We start from the raw sequence: 12582 nt of genomic DNA, 5'->3' as shown, positions 1-12582 counted from the left end.
TTTGTTCTTCGTATGATGGTCTTGATCTCCATTGGTCTCAGGCTGCTAATTATTACTACTTCCAAAACAAATGAGAAAGCCGACGATTTCTTTAACGTACGTGCAGAGCCAACAAAAAGAGTGCACACAGATCTTGAACGGCTCTTTGAGTTGACAAAGTCTCCTACACAAAACCATGATCAGATGGCTGCTGACTAATATATGGCGACCAAGACGACCCGTCCGGCTCCGTAAAAAGCTTGCCGTACCGATCATATCATTTCGTACGTGCTGCAAAGTTCGTCGCATGCATGATCGGCCAGAGAAAATATATCGGTTCTTCTAGGCTGCCGATGGATGCTGCATTGGTCGTGTCAGACCAAGAATTCAACCATGCATGCTCGACCATCCAAAAAGAAGTCGGGGCTCTCCAAAGCGTGCATGCACGTGTATTCGCCATTACGGAGGAGTACTCCCCTTGTCCCATACATGCACATGTATTCGCCATTCGGGCATGAACATGGACAGAGCTCTATAAAATGGCAGCTCTTGTCGCCAACTGATCCCACACTACTCCAAGCTAACCGTAGTCGTTTGCAAAGCGCCATAAGCTCAGCTCAGCTTGGTCTGGTGCCCTTCTTCTTCCTGCTGCAAGAACAGATCCGGTAGTCCGCCATGAAGATTGTGGCAGCTGATGATCAGCCAAGGAGGAGCAGGAGGTACGCGCTGCTGCTGGCGGCGCGGGACTCGGAGTACGTGCTCAAGGCATACGGCGGCTACTTCAACGTCTTCGTGAGCGCCTTCGGCGGCGACGGCGACGTCTGCGAGACGTGGGACATGTTCCGGGCGGTGGACGGGGAGCTCCCAGACCTGGACGACGTCGGACGATACGATGGCTTCGTCATCAGCGGCAGCCCTTATGACGCGTACGCCGACGAGCTGTGGATACTGCGGCTGTGCCAACTCGTCCAGGAGGCCGTCGCCGCCCGGAAGCGTGTCCTCGGCATCTGCTTCGGCCACCAGGTGATATGCCGCGCTCTGGGCGGCCGCGTCGGGAAGGCCAAGAGAGGCGGGTGTGACATAGGTATCCGGGAGGTGGCCATTGCGGCAACGCTGCCGCCGTGGAGGTTCCTCGACGCGCTGCAGGACCTGCCCCAGTACGCCAAGATCACCGAGTGCCACCAGGATGAGGTCTGGGAGGCGCCGCTGGGCGCCGACGCGCTGGCGTCATCGGACAAGACCGGTGTGGAGATGTTCTGCGTCTGCGACCACGTGCTGGGCATCCAGGGCCACCCGGAGTACACCGGCGACATACTCCTCAGCCTCGTCTACCGCCTCTCCACCAGCCATTTCATCACCGTGAGTGCTTCCCTCTAGCTATGTTGCCATCGTTCTTCCATGATACGATCTGATTTGCCACTTTGCACATTGCAGGTGTCGTTCGCTGAGGACGTGAAGAGGCAGCTGAAGGCTACTAGCCCTGACAGGGAGTTCTGGCTCAACCTCTGCAAAAGTTTTCTCAAGGCTGAAGAATTGTACTAGCAAGGTGCAGATGTATGATCATAAATAAACCATCTACTGGCACTAGGGCGTGGTGTTAATGCCAGATGATTATCTGCAGTATTGGATTGGACAAAGCTTGGTCGTCAGATTATGTGCAGACTCATGCAGATTGTTGTTTATATACATCTATCTTTTTGACAAAATGTTGTACATTTCTTTTTTGAGAGAGAAAAAATAAAAATGTTGTACAGTTATGAGGCAGGGTCAGAAAGATTCAAGGACAAGCAGACCGTATGCTGACTTTTTGTTCTTATTTTGGGAATCCCGCTTGGTCGCAGCATATAAATTTATGAAAAAGCTAACTGGCGATCGTTCGCAGAGAGAGTATGGCATTTCAAATGTTTTTCTTGGCAGTTTTAGTTGTATCAGGGCGACAGTTTATTCAATGCAAAACGCTTGCCTTCAGCCGGCGGATCGCACACGAGCGATTCGCCGCTTCCTCTGTACGTTTACTCGTGTCCTTTGGGCCTCTCTTTCTGCAACACCATGTCTGTTGCAATTGCCTTCCGCAGCAACACCCAAGTTGCAAAAAATGAAGACAGAAAAAATACAAATATTTTGCGCAACATTGTCTGTGTTGCGAATTTTTTTTCCCGCAACAACACCCACGTTGCAAAAAAAGTGAAGCAAAAAAACTTCAACATCACCTATGTTGGAAAAGATTTTTGCAACATAAACTTTGTTGCAAGGTAGTATCCTGCAACACTATCCTTGTTGCAATGATGAGAACAGCGTTGGACACTAGATAGCTACACATCTTGACGGTTATCAAGGTGGCGGATCTTTTAGAAAAATCTGCCGGCCGACGTGTAGTGCGCCCCCTCTACAAAAGAACATGATATTTCAAATAAATGGCATGTTGTTCTGAAACAACTGCCACCCCCGACCAACTAAAATTGTAGAAATGTCATGCAAAACTTGTACGAACACGAACATTCACATAACTAGATGATGCCCCGCACGTTGTTGCTAGAATATTTCACAACATTTTTCAGTGAGATTCAACGCATGAAATAAGAATATTTTGAGTAATAATATAAGAGCTAAAACTGGTATAGTATTTATTAAATACAAATCACATAATGAAATGAAATCATGTATGTTTGCATGTTGGGGTGAGTCTTTTCTCATATATGTTGCATGATGTTGTGGCATGCTTGCGTGCTGAAAGAAATAGGTTAGTGGAAGTGGGCCTTTTCCCATTCATATGGTATGATGAGGTGTCATGCTTGCATGTTGAGAGAAATAGATTAGTGGGGACTAACTGTTTAGATATAAAAGATGTCAAACATACAACATCGACTAATATGTGCCGGATAAGGTTTCGAAATACATCTCCTATTTTTGTTTTTTTGCGAGAAAACTTCTAATCTATTCATCTTCAATCATGACAGCATAATGAACACCAGAAATAATAAAATTACATCCAAGTCCCTAGACTACCTAGTGACGACTACAAACACTGAAGCTAGCCGAAGGTGCGCCGCCGACATCGCCCCTCCCTCGCTGAAATCGTGCAGAACTTGTTGTAGTAAACAGTCGGGATGTCGTCGTGCTACGACCGCAAAGGACCGACGCACCAGAATATCAATCGCCGCCGATGAAGAAATGTGTAGATCGAAAGGATTCAACCTGAAGACACACAAACATCAATGGACAAAGACCGAATCCAAGTAGATCCACGAAACATTGTCACCGACTGAATCCATGAGATCCACCGGAGACACACCTCCACACGCCCTCCGACGATGCTAGATGCACCACTGGGATGGGGGCTACATAGGGAGATCCTTGTTCTATCTTCAGGAATCCGCCACTGTCTCGTCTTACTGAGAAGGACAAAAACCCTAACAAAACTCAAAGAAACCTCTAAAAACGGAACCCTCCCACTGGCAATGCTCGGGATGCACCTGCCTCGAACGCCCTAGGGCCACCGGAGACAAAGCGGACCAGCAGCGCCAACGGAAGGAGGAGGAACCCTAGGCTTTTTTGGAGAGGAGGCGGCGGCTGGGTGTCGAGGCTGCAGGGTACTTTTTTCTTTGTTTTCATCTCCTACTCTTGTTCTTGTTCTGTCATTGTCGTCCCTAAGTGGTTGGCAATAGAATAGCTTGGGTCCTTCTCGTCTAGACCTGCTTCTAAAAAAAATAGGTTCTAAGAATAGAAGAACATGGCACTTCAAGAATAGACGACTAGAAAGAAGAACAGCAGCACAATGCTACCGTTTTACTATACACTTGTTTCAGCTAGCCACCATTCATCAAAATATATTTACCTCCAAAACAGTCCATTGGAAACATGTATAATGCTTTCCGTTTAGAGCATCTATAGCCGGACTTGGCAAATTCAACCCCTCAAACGCCCGCGGACGCGCCCGGCCAGGCGCGTCCGCGGACACTGACCTGGTAAGCCTTAAATTTTTCTTCTCACAACCGGACACCTCAACTACCATACCACAAAGGGTTAATTATCATTTTGCCCTCAGTAGTGTCTATGTGCTCAGTTTTGCCCTCAGACGCGAATTGTGCTCAGTTTTGCCCCTAGTCCGAGCGCACCGACTCGTTCCGTGAACTCAGCCGTCTCCGTCAGGTCAACCTTTTGACTCGGCCCTTACAGGTGGGACCAGGCGGCAGGGACGGCCAATTTTATTCCGACCGTTGCACGCGTGGCTTGTGGGACCCAGCAGAGAGCCGTTGAGCAGAGAGCCGTTGCAGGTGTGCTATATAAGCGGGCGACAGCGGCGGTGACCACGGCGAGAGAGAGAGAGAGCACGGCGGTGGGAAGCTAGCTGTGGAGGGCGCGGCGGTGGGAAGCACTACAAAAAAAAGACACATCCATGACATTTTGGCCGAACGAATTTTTTTTCTGTCATACATATGACACTTCTATGACGATAATTGTGACAAAATCCGGTATCATCATAGATGTGGTGGGCTCCTACTTCTATGACAAAAAATCATGACAAAAATGGGCTTTTCGTCCTGGGCGGGCCGGAGACGCAGCTGCATGACATTCTTTGGGCCGTCCATGACGGAAAAAACCGTGGTAGAAGCGAGGGCGAGGAAAATTTCGGGGAGTTCCCGGTTACAGTGGGAGGTCGGGGGCCGAGCGATGCGCGTTTCTCTCGTACATGTACGCGCGTGTGTGCGAGGCGTTGGCTCTAACTGAACCCGAGCGAGGCGTTGGGCTCTAACTGAACCCGAGCGATTGCACTGCAGGCTACGCGTTACTGAACCCGAGCGATCGATCGATGGCTGTTAACTGAACCCGATCGAGCGATTCCTTCGCTACTGCTGCTAACTGAAGCCGATCGATGCTGCCTCTGGGATGAACAATGAGCGTTGGGGGGGGGGGTTTGGATGAACAGTGAGCGGTGGCGTTGCCTCTGGATGAACAGGACCCCGTGGTGTGGTGGAGGGCTGGATGAACAGTAGACGGTGGAGGGGTGCCTGTGGAGGGGTTGTTGAACAGGACCCCGTGGTGTGGAGGGCTGGATGAACAGTAGATGGTGGTGGGGTGCCCGTGGAGGGGTGGTTGAACAGTAGCCGGTGGAGTAGCGCGCGGTGGAGGCTGGATGAACAGGAGCCCGTTGAGGCTGTAGGAGGTCGACGGTAGCCCGTGGAGGCTGGAGGAGGTCGACGGTGGAGATGAACAGTATCCCGTGGAGTCCCGTTTTGCGGTACGCCACAACCCTCCCGATGAACAGGACCCCCGTTTCGACCGTAGGAGGTCCGTTTCGTCCGTTTTGCGGTACGCCACACCCCTCCCGATCAACAGGACCCCCGTTTCGACCGTAGGAGGTCCGTTTCGTCCGCTTTGCGGTACGCCACACCCCTCCCGATCAACAGGACCCCCGTTTCGACTGTAGGAGGTCCGTTTCCTCCGTTTTGCGGTACGCCACACCCCTCCCGATCAACAGGACCCTGTTCCGAATGTAGGAGGTCCGTTTCCTCCGTTGTGCGGTACGCCAGGCCTCGTTTCTATCGCCTGTTCCGTCCAAGCCCTCCCGATGAACACGACCACGCATTCCGTTTCGACCCAGCCGGTTGGCTCCCACGCGTTCCGTTGCCTCCCCATGAACACGACGCATTCCGTTGCCTCCCCATGAACACGACGACGACGTTGTTTCTTCGTTTCGACCCAGCCATGTACACGAGCCCTGGCCGTACGTATGCGCGAGTAGGCGTTCGAGACCCCGCCCGTATGTACACATACGTGGCTGTATTTTCTTTCTTGCACCCTGGCCGCTGTACGTACGTGTACATGCTACGTGCGCGCCTCTACTACGACACGTACGCGCCTCTACTACGACACGTGCGCGCCTCTACATCCACTAGTAGATATGTACGTCCACGTTCGCGACCAGAATGACAACGCTACGTACGCTTCGACCAGGTGGGTCCCGACTGTCAGGCTCTTCCTTGCCTGTGAAGATGTAGCTGGTGAGTCCCAGCAGTCAGGGGGGCGAATCGTTTTTTTTGCCCGGACGCACTTCCTTGCGTGCGAAGATGTAGCTGGTGGGTCCCAGCAGTCAGGGGCAAACGTTTTTTTTCGCGAAATACGGTGGCCCGTCCGGTGGGTCCCCGCTGTCAGATGGAGGAATAATTATTTTGCACGTAATAAGGAGGCACTTCCTTGCTGCGGCCGTGGACCCAGCTGTCAGCCTCTCCACGTACAGTCCACGTCCGACGGAAGCCGTTCCTTGACCACGTTGACCACGCCGCGCCGAGAGCACCAGGGCGGTGGACGACGGCGAGGCCTAGGAAGGGGACGACGCGGAGCCGGGGAAGACGCAGCAGTGGATGCCCACACGTAGAGGAGTACGAGGGTTCACTGGTTCGCTGCGGTGTGAGGCTGCCGTCGCCGCAGAATAACAGGGGGTGTGGGTGAGTAGAGGGATGGCCTGGCTAGCGGTGGGAGTAGTAGGGGGCGGTGAGGCCTCCGCCGCATCGCAGCTGGCCACGGGAGGCAGGAGCATGAGTCACGACCGGCACTAGTTTGGGCGGCTGGAGCAAGAAGACCAGAGGTTGAAGAAGCACTACGACCATTGGATGGACATCGTACGGTCACTGGAGCTAGAATCGTGCATATTGATTAAGTTGACAAAGCCCTCCGTCCCCGTCAACTTAGTAGGCCCACAAGTTGGCCTGCCACTATACTGGGTCCCAGCTAACAGGGGGAGTATTCATTTTTTTGTGCGTAATAAGGAGGCACCTCCTTGCGTGCGAAGATATAGCTAGTGGGTCCGAGCTGTCAGCGGCGGTAACGTTTTTTTCGTGAAATACAGAGGCCCTTTCGGTGGGTCCCTGATGTCAGGTGGAGGAATCATTATTTTGCGCGTAATAAGGAGGCATTTCCTTGCGTGCGGCCGTGGACCCAGCTGTCGGCCTCTCCACGTACAGTCCACTTCAGATGCATGTCGGTCGTGGACCACGTTGACTAGGCCGCGCCGAGAGCACCAGGGCGGTGGACGACAGCGAGGCCTAGGAAGGGAACGACACGGAGGCAGGGAAGACTCGGCAGTTGTTTCCCACGCGGAGGGAGTAGGACTGTACGAGGGTTTGCTGGTTCGTCTGCCGTCGCCGGAGAATAATAGCAGGTGTGGGTGAGTAGAGGGATGGCTAGGCCAGCGATGGGAGTACGGTGGGGCGGTGAGGCCTGCGCGGCAGCAGAGCCGGCCGCGGGGAGGAGGGAGCAGGCAGTCCCGCCAGCGCTTGTTTGAGCGGCTGGAGCAGGAAGAGCAGAGATTGAAGAAGCACGACGGCCGTTGGATGGCCATCCAACAGTCAGTGCTTGTGCGTCAATCTTTTTTTTGAAAAGCCTCAAATCTGTGGAAAACAGCATACAACCCATCTGCCATTATATCTAATAATTTACAGCCCATTTGCTAATTATTAAGGGTTTTTTTGGAGCCCATATTCTTTTTGTTAGCATTACAGCCCATATTGTGGCTACGGTTAAAAAATTATACGAAATTTTGCATATTTCGGTGCGGTCCGAACTGTTTTTAATCCTGAAATTTCGACTCACATTCAAACTGATTTTAAAAATAAATGTATATCAATATAAAATCCAACAAATTCTCCACGCATAAAAATTAATGTAATTTAAAATCTCGAAATGAATAAAAAAATTTGAAACTAATTGCCGGTTTGATGTGTTTTAAAAATGTACAGCCCATTTCTCATTACTGATGGGCCATTTTCTCGGCCAGCCGAATGAAAGCTCTCCTCATCTTGAAAGATTTGCAGCCCAACAGACCTGACAAAGCGACTTACTTGGCAAATCACAAAAAAACTGGGCTGTGGCCGTGGACCCAGCTGTCAGCCTCTCCACGTACAGTATTCTTCCGGTGGAAGTCGTTCCTTGACCACGTTGACCACGCCGCGCGGTGAGCACCACGGCGGTGGACGACGGCGAGGCCTAGGAAGGGGACGACGCGGAGCCGAGGAAGACGCGGCAGTGGAAGCCCGCGCAGAGAGGAGTACGAGGGTTCACTGGTTCGGCTGCAGTGTGAGGCTGCAGTCGCCGCAGGGCCTGGCCAGCGGTGGGAATAGTAGGGGGCGGTGAGGCCTCCGCGGCAGCACAGCCGGCCACGGGAGGCAGGAGCATGCGGCACGACCGGCGCTGCTTTGGGCGGCTGGAGCAAGAAGACCAGAGGTTGAAGAAGCACTACGGCCGTTGGATGGACATCGTACGGTCACTGGAGCTAGAATCGTTCATATTGACTAAGTTGACAAAGCCCTTCGTCCCCGTCAACTTAGTAGGCCCACAAGTCAGCCTCCCACGAAGGTGGGTCCCAGCTAGCCAGGGGAGTATTCATTTTTTGTGCGTAATAAGGAGGCACTTCCGGTGGGTCCGAGCTGACAGCGGGGGGAACGTTTTTTTTCGCGAAATACGGTGGCCCGTCAGGTGGGTCCCAGCAGTCAGGGGGCAAACGTTTTTTTCGCAAAATACGGTGGCCCGTCCAGTGGGTCCCTGCTGTCAGTTGGAGGAATCATTATTTTCCGCGTAATAAGGAGGCACTTACTTGCTGCGGCCGTGGACCCAGCTGAGACTCTCCACGTACAGTATACTTCCGATGGAAGTCGTTCCTTGACCACATTGACCTTGTCGCGTTCCGTTGCATGCATGCGTCCATGGGCGTGGTGCGTCCCCACTGTCAGCCTCTCACGTACAGTCATCTTCCGATGACTCTCGGTTGTTGACCACGTTGACCACACCGTGCCGAGCGCACCCAGATTGGAATGACCCGGAGATGGGGAAGATGGGGCAGTGGAGTCGCAGATGGAGAGGAGTGGGAAACTTCACTGGTTCGGGTGGGCGGCAGCACAGCCGCGGTGCCGCCCACGGGAGACAGGAGCAAGAACAGAGGTTGAAGAAGGAGCACGGCTGTTGGATTAACATCCAACGGTCCAGCTGCTAGAATCATTTGTTGATTAAGTTGACAAAGCCGTGCGTACACGTCCGCTTAGTAGGCCCACAAGTCAGTCACCAAATCTGACGGGTCCCAGCTATCAACGGGATGAATAATTTTTTTCGCAAAACAAGGAGGCACTTCCTTCCGTGCGAAGATACAGCCGGTGGGTCCCAGCTGTCAGGTGGAGGAAACATTTTTAGCTTAATAAGGAGGAACTTTCCTTGCGTGCGACCATGGACCTCGTGGGTCCCAGCCGTCAGACTCTCCACGTACAATCCTCTTCCGATGACTCTCATTTGTTGACCACGCCGCACCGAACGCAGCAAGGCGGTGGACGACGGCGAGGCCCCGGACGGGAACGACTCGGAGATGGGAAAACGCGGCAGTGGAGTCGCAGATTGAGAGGAGGAGAAGGGTTATAACTGGTTCTGTTGCGGCGTGGGGCCGTAGTCTGTGGAGAATAACAGGAGGTGTCGAGGGGTGGAGGGATAGCCTGGCCGGCGGTGGGGTAGCGTTTCACAGCGATGCGTGCTAAGCAGAGCCGCTAGCCGCCGGAAGCCGGACCAGGCGGTCCCGGTGACGCTGCAGGAAGAAGACGAGAGATTGAAGGTGCATGCCGGCCGTTGGATATAAATCCAATGGCTGTGGATGACACAATCATTTGTTGACCAAGTTGACAACGCCCTGCGTAGGCTTCGACCTATTGGCCCACATGTCAGCCTGCAAAAATGTGGCATATATTTAACCCATGTTTTCTAGAATGTACAGTCCATTTGCTGGGCTGGGTGAACAAATAATTTTGCGTCAATCAGGCCCATTTATATTTTGTAAGAAATCCCAGCCCATTTGCACTTCCTTGAAATACACGTATTAGTTGGGCTCGTTATATATATAATGTTATGTTAGAAGGAGCAATTAATATCAAAGAATAAACCGGGGAGGCACATTATATATATAATATTAAGAAATTAGCTTGTTATTGCTCAAAATACAAATGAGCGCGTTATTATTAAATTGGTCCTTAAAATCTTCGCAAGCTTTTTTATGCAATCACCAGGATTTTCCTTGCCAACTTTCGTTAAACATTTACTTTTATAAGTTAATAACACGTGGGATGTTTTTATAATGTATATATAAGTCTCTATAAAATATACGATACTAGTAATAATATAATGTGGTTAGAAGGGAAAACATAAATTGGACACAACATTACTTTTATAAGAGACCTGCGTTTTATACCCCACAGTAGGCATACTAACAAGTTCACACACAAATACAACAGAAAAAGTAAACATTCATATCAAACTCAGGTTCACAGGACACGTTCATATTCATAGCCAACATTCACTATCAACAACTCAAAAGATTCATATATACACAAGCTCAGCATATGCATGCATCCAAATGATTGATATATCACATGACAATATTCATACATAATTCACAAAAAGATTCAGATATACACATGTTCAGTATGTTTATGCATCCAAATGATTGAGATCACAACCAATATGATCCATGGACGAACTTTAATTACATAGGGTACAGACTAGTAAATGGTGTTCAATCGGAGGTACTTCTTGCTAAAATTAGTTCTTGTACGAGTAAACTTTCGAGTACATAAGAGGCAGCACAGGCAATCTGAACTTTGCTTGTAGGTTTATCCTCAAATAGTGGCCTCGTGCCGAGGGAGGTTTGAGCAACTTGGCCACTACTTTCATCCAACTAGTTTACTGGCTCATTTTGGTCCTGTATCTCGCCAAAATTCTACATTGCAGACGAGAAAGGAGGCGGTTGAGAAAATGAACCACCCAAATTTTTTGTGCAGTTCAACTGAAATGGAGCATCCTTGGCGTGCAGACTGATTAAGTGCCAGATGAATATACGCGTCAACCAACTTGTCTGGAATCTTTAGACTCCATGCCATATAGTTCGCTACCATATGTGTTGATAACCAAAAGGCAGAAGTTGGGACCAAAGACTGGACTGCGTTTTTCTAGGCTATGCACCAAGCAATATTTTTGGCGTTCACTCTCCTAATACTTGGAGTTTGACAATTGGTTGACGCCGGTTGATACTCGAATGAATATAGGCACTTCTTGTCAACATCGATGCTTGTCTGAGTGAACTTTGGAGTACATAGCAGCAGCATAAGTACCTGTCCATCTGATCATTTTGTGCAGTTCTACTGAAATCACCCGATGTAATGATTTGCCTGCGAGTTCAGGCTCCAAATTACTCCTTTATGAAATCGGCAAACAGTAGCACAATACCAAATTACCAATACATATGACAGGCACAATAATCAGGATAGAGACCAGTACCAACCTGTGTGAGGTAGCATATCAATTACTATTTCCTTTGACTGGAAGCCGAGATAAGCCAAGCGACTGACAGTAAAGGAAGAAAGCAAGCGGAGTTTAGCGACTGACAGGAAAGGACGGAAGCTGTCGAGGCAATGAAGCACCCAAAGTTTTTTTGCAGCTCCACCAAAATCGAGCATCCCTGTTGGCACATATATTGAGAGAGTGAGATTACTGTAATAGTGGGACTAGTTGATGAAACATACACTAACAAATAGAAGCACCCTCATTATCTTAATGGGTAAAGTTAGCAACATAGTAGTCTTGCTTAAAGAGAGGTATTAGTTTATTTAATCAGTGCCAATTAGCTCAACTCAACACTCAAAGCATTGCCATTTATCATAGGTTGCAAAACTTTAACGTGCAAAGATAAAGGAGTTTCTCATGACAGTAGCACGATACAAATAGAGATGACAACAAACTAATATGAATGAAGGCCTTAGGCCCGTACCAACCTGAGAAAAAAAGCTTATTCATGTAGTCCCATAAGAGATGATAAAGCACTCACTGGAATCACACAATAGTATATATTTTTATGCACTTCAAATGTATGGTTGAAATCACTCTTGTTTACCAGTGCTGAGATTATATCGAAAGATTATCAAGAACTTCCAGCAGAGTTAAAGCACTGGTTGGGATACAGTTCATTGTATTGTCTTGTGTAGTTCCACTAAAATGTATGATTGGCACAACATGATCCCTGTTTGCACAAGTAGGAACAAGGTGAAACCTTCATTAGCTTAGTGAGAAAGGATAGGAAGACATTAGCATATTACTCAAACAGTAGCATCAAATTCATGATGGACAATACGCAAAACATTGCCTCATCGAACCAATGGCAATAAATTGACATGCAAAACAATAGCACTATTATGTCATGACACTAATAATATTCCCTCCCTGCTCCACCACATGATTCACCTCCATAGACAAACATACACACGTACATCATTCAACATAGGGTCCTACTAAAGATTTGTTTAACTCCAACAGGAAAATTAGGCAGTAATAAATTAGTGGTACTTAAGTACTCCTAATTAATTAAGTGAGACAGCAGAAGTGGAAGGGCTCCCTGGAGGATCGTCTCACATGTAAGGTAGTCATTGCCGGAGCCCTTGAATGGCCTCGACTGAGACCTCTGGCTTCAGCAAGATCGCCTTGGCACTGTTTATTCTTCTTCTTCTTCCTCTTCATGCTCTGTTTCTCTTTCTCCTCACCAGTTGGTGAAACCAAGTATATGATTGGCCTTCTAATTCAGAA

General features: G+C 49.5%; 1 protein-coding gene across 1 annotated transcript; it reads left to right on the top strand.

The window, feature by feature from the left end:
* Positions 1 to 654: 654 nt before the first annotated feature.
* LOC109750658 (gamma-glutamyl peptidase 3-like) lies at positions 655 to 1521 on the top strand. The gene is made up of 2 exons (XM_020309621.1): positions 655 to 1338; positions 1414 to 1521. The coding sequence occupies exons 1-2, from the start codon at positions 655 to 657 to the stop codon at positions 1519 to 1521; spliced, it is 792 nt and encodes a 263-aa protein (XP_020165210.1).
* Positions 1522 to 12582: the final 11061 nt, after the last annotated feature.

This window comes from Aegilops tauschii, chromosome 5, assembly GCF_002575655.3.
Source record: "Aegilops tauschii subsp. strangulata cultivar AL8/78 chromosome 5, Aet v6.0, whole genome shotgun sequence".
NCBI classification, from domain to species: Eukaryota; Viridiplantae; Streptophyta; class Magnoliopsida; order Poales; family Poaceae; genus Aegilops; species Aegilops tauschii.
The sequence above is the reverse complement of the archived record's forward strand: the minus strand, read 5'-3'. Positions and strand labels throughout refer to the sequence as shown.

Excerpts from the sequence above, each read along its gene's own strand:
- LOC109750658 (XM_020309621.1), top strand. The coding sequence starts at position 655 with ATGAAGATTGTGGCAGCTGATGATCAGCCAAGGAGGAGCAGGAGGTAC. Across the intron at positions 1,339-1,413 it reads CCACCAGCCATTTCATCACC|GTGTCGTTCGCTGAGGACGT; the intron begins GTGAGTGCTTCC and ends TGCACATTGCAG.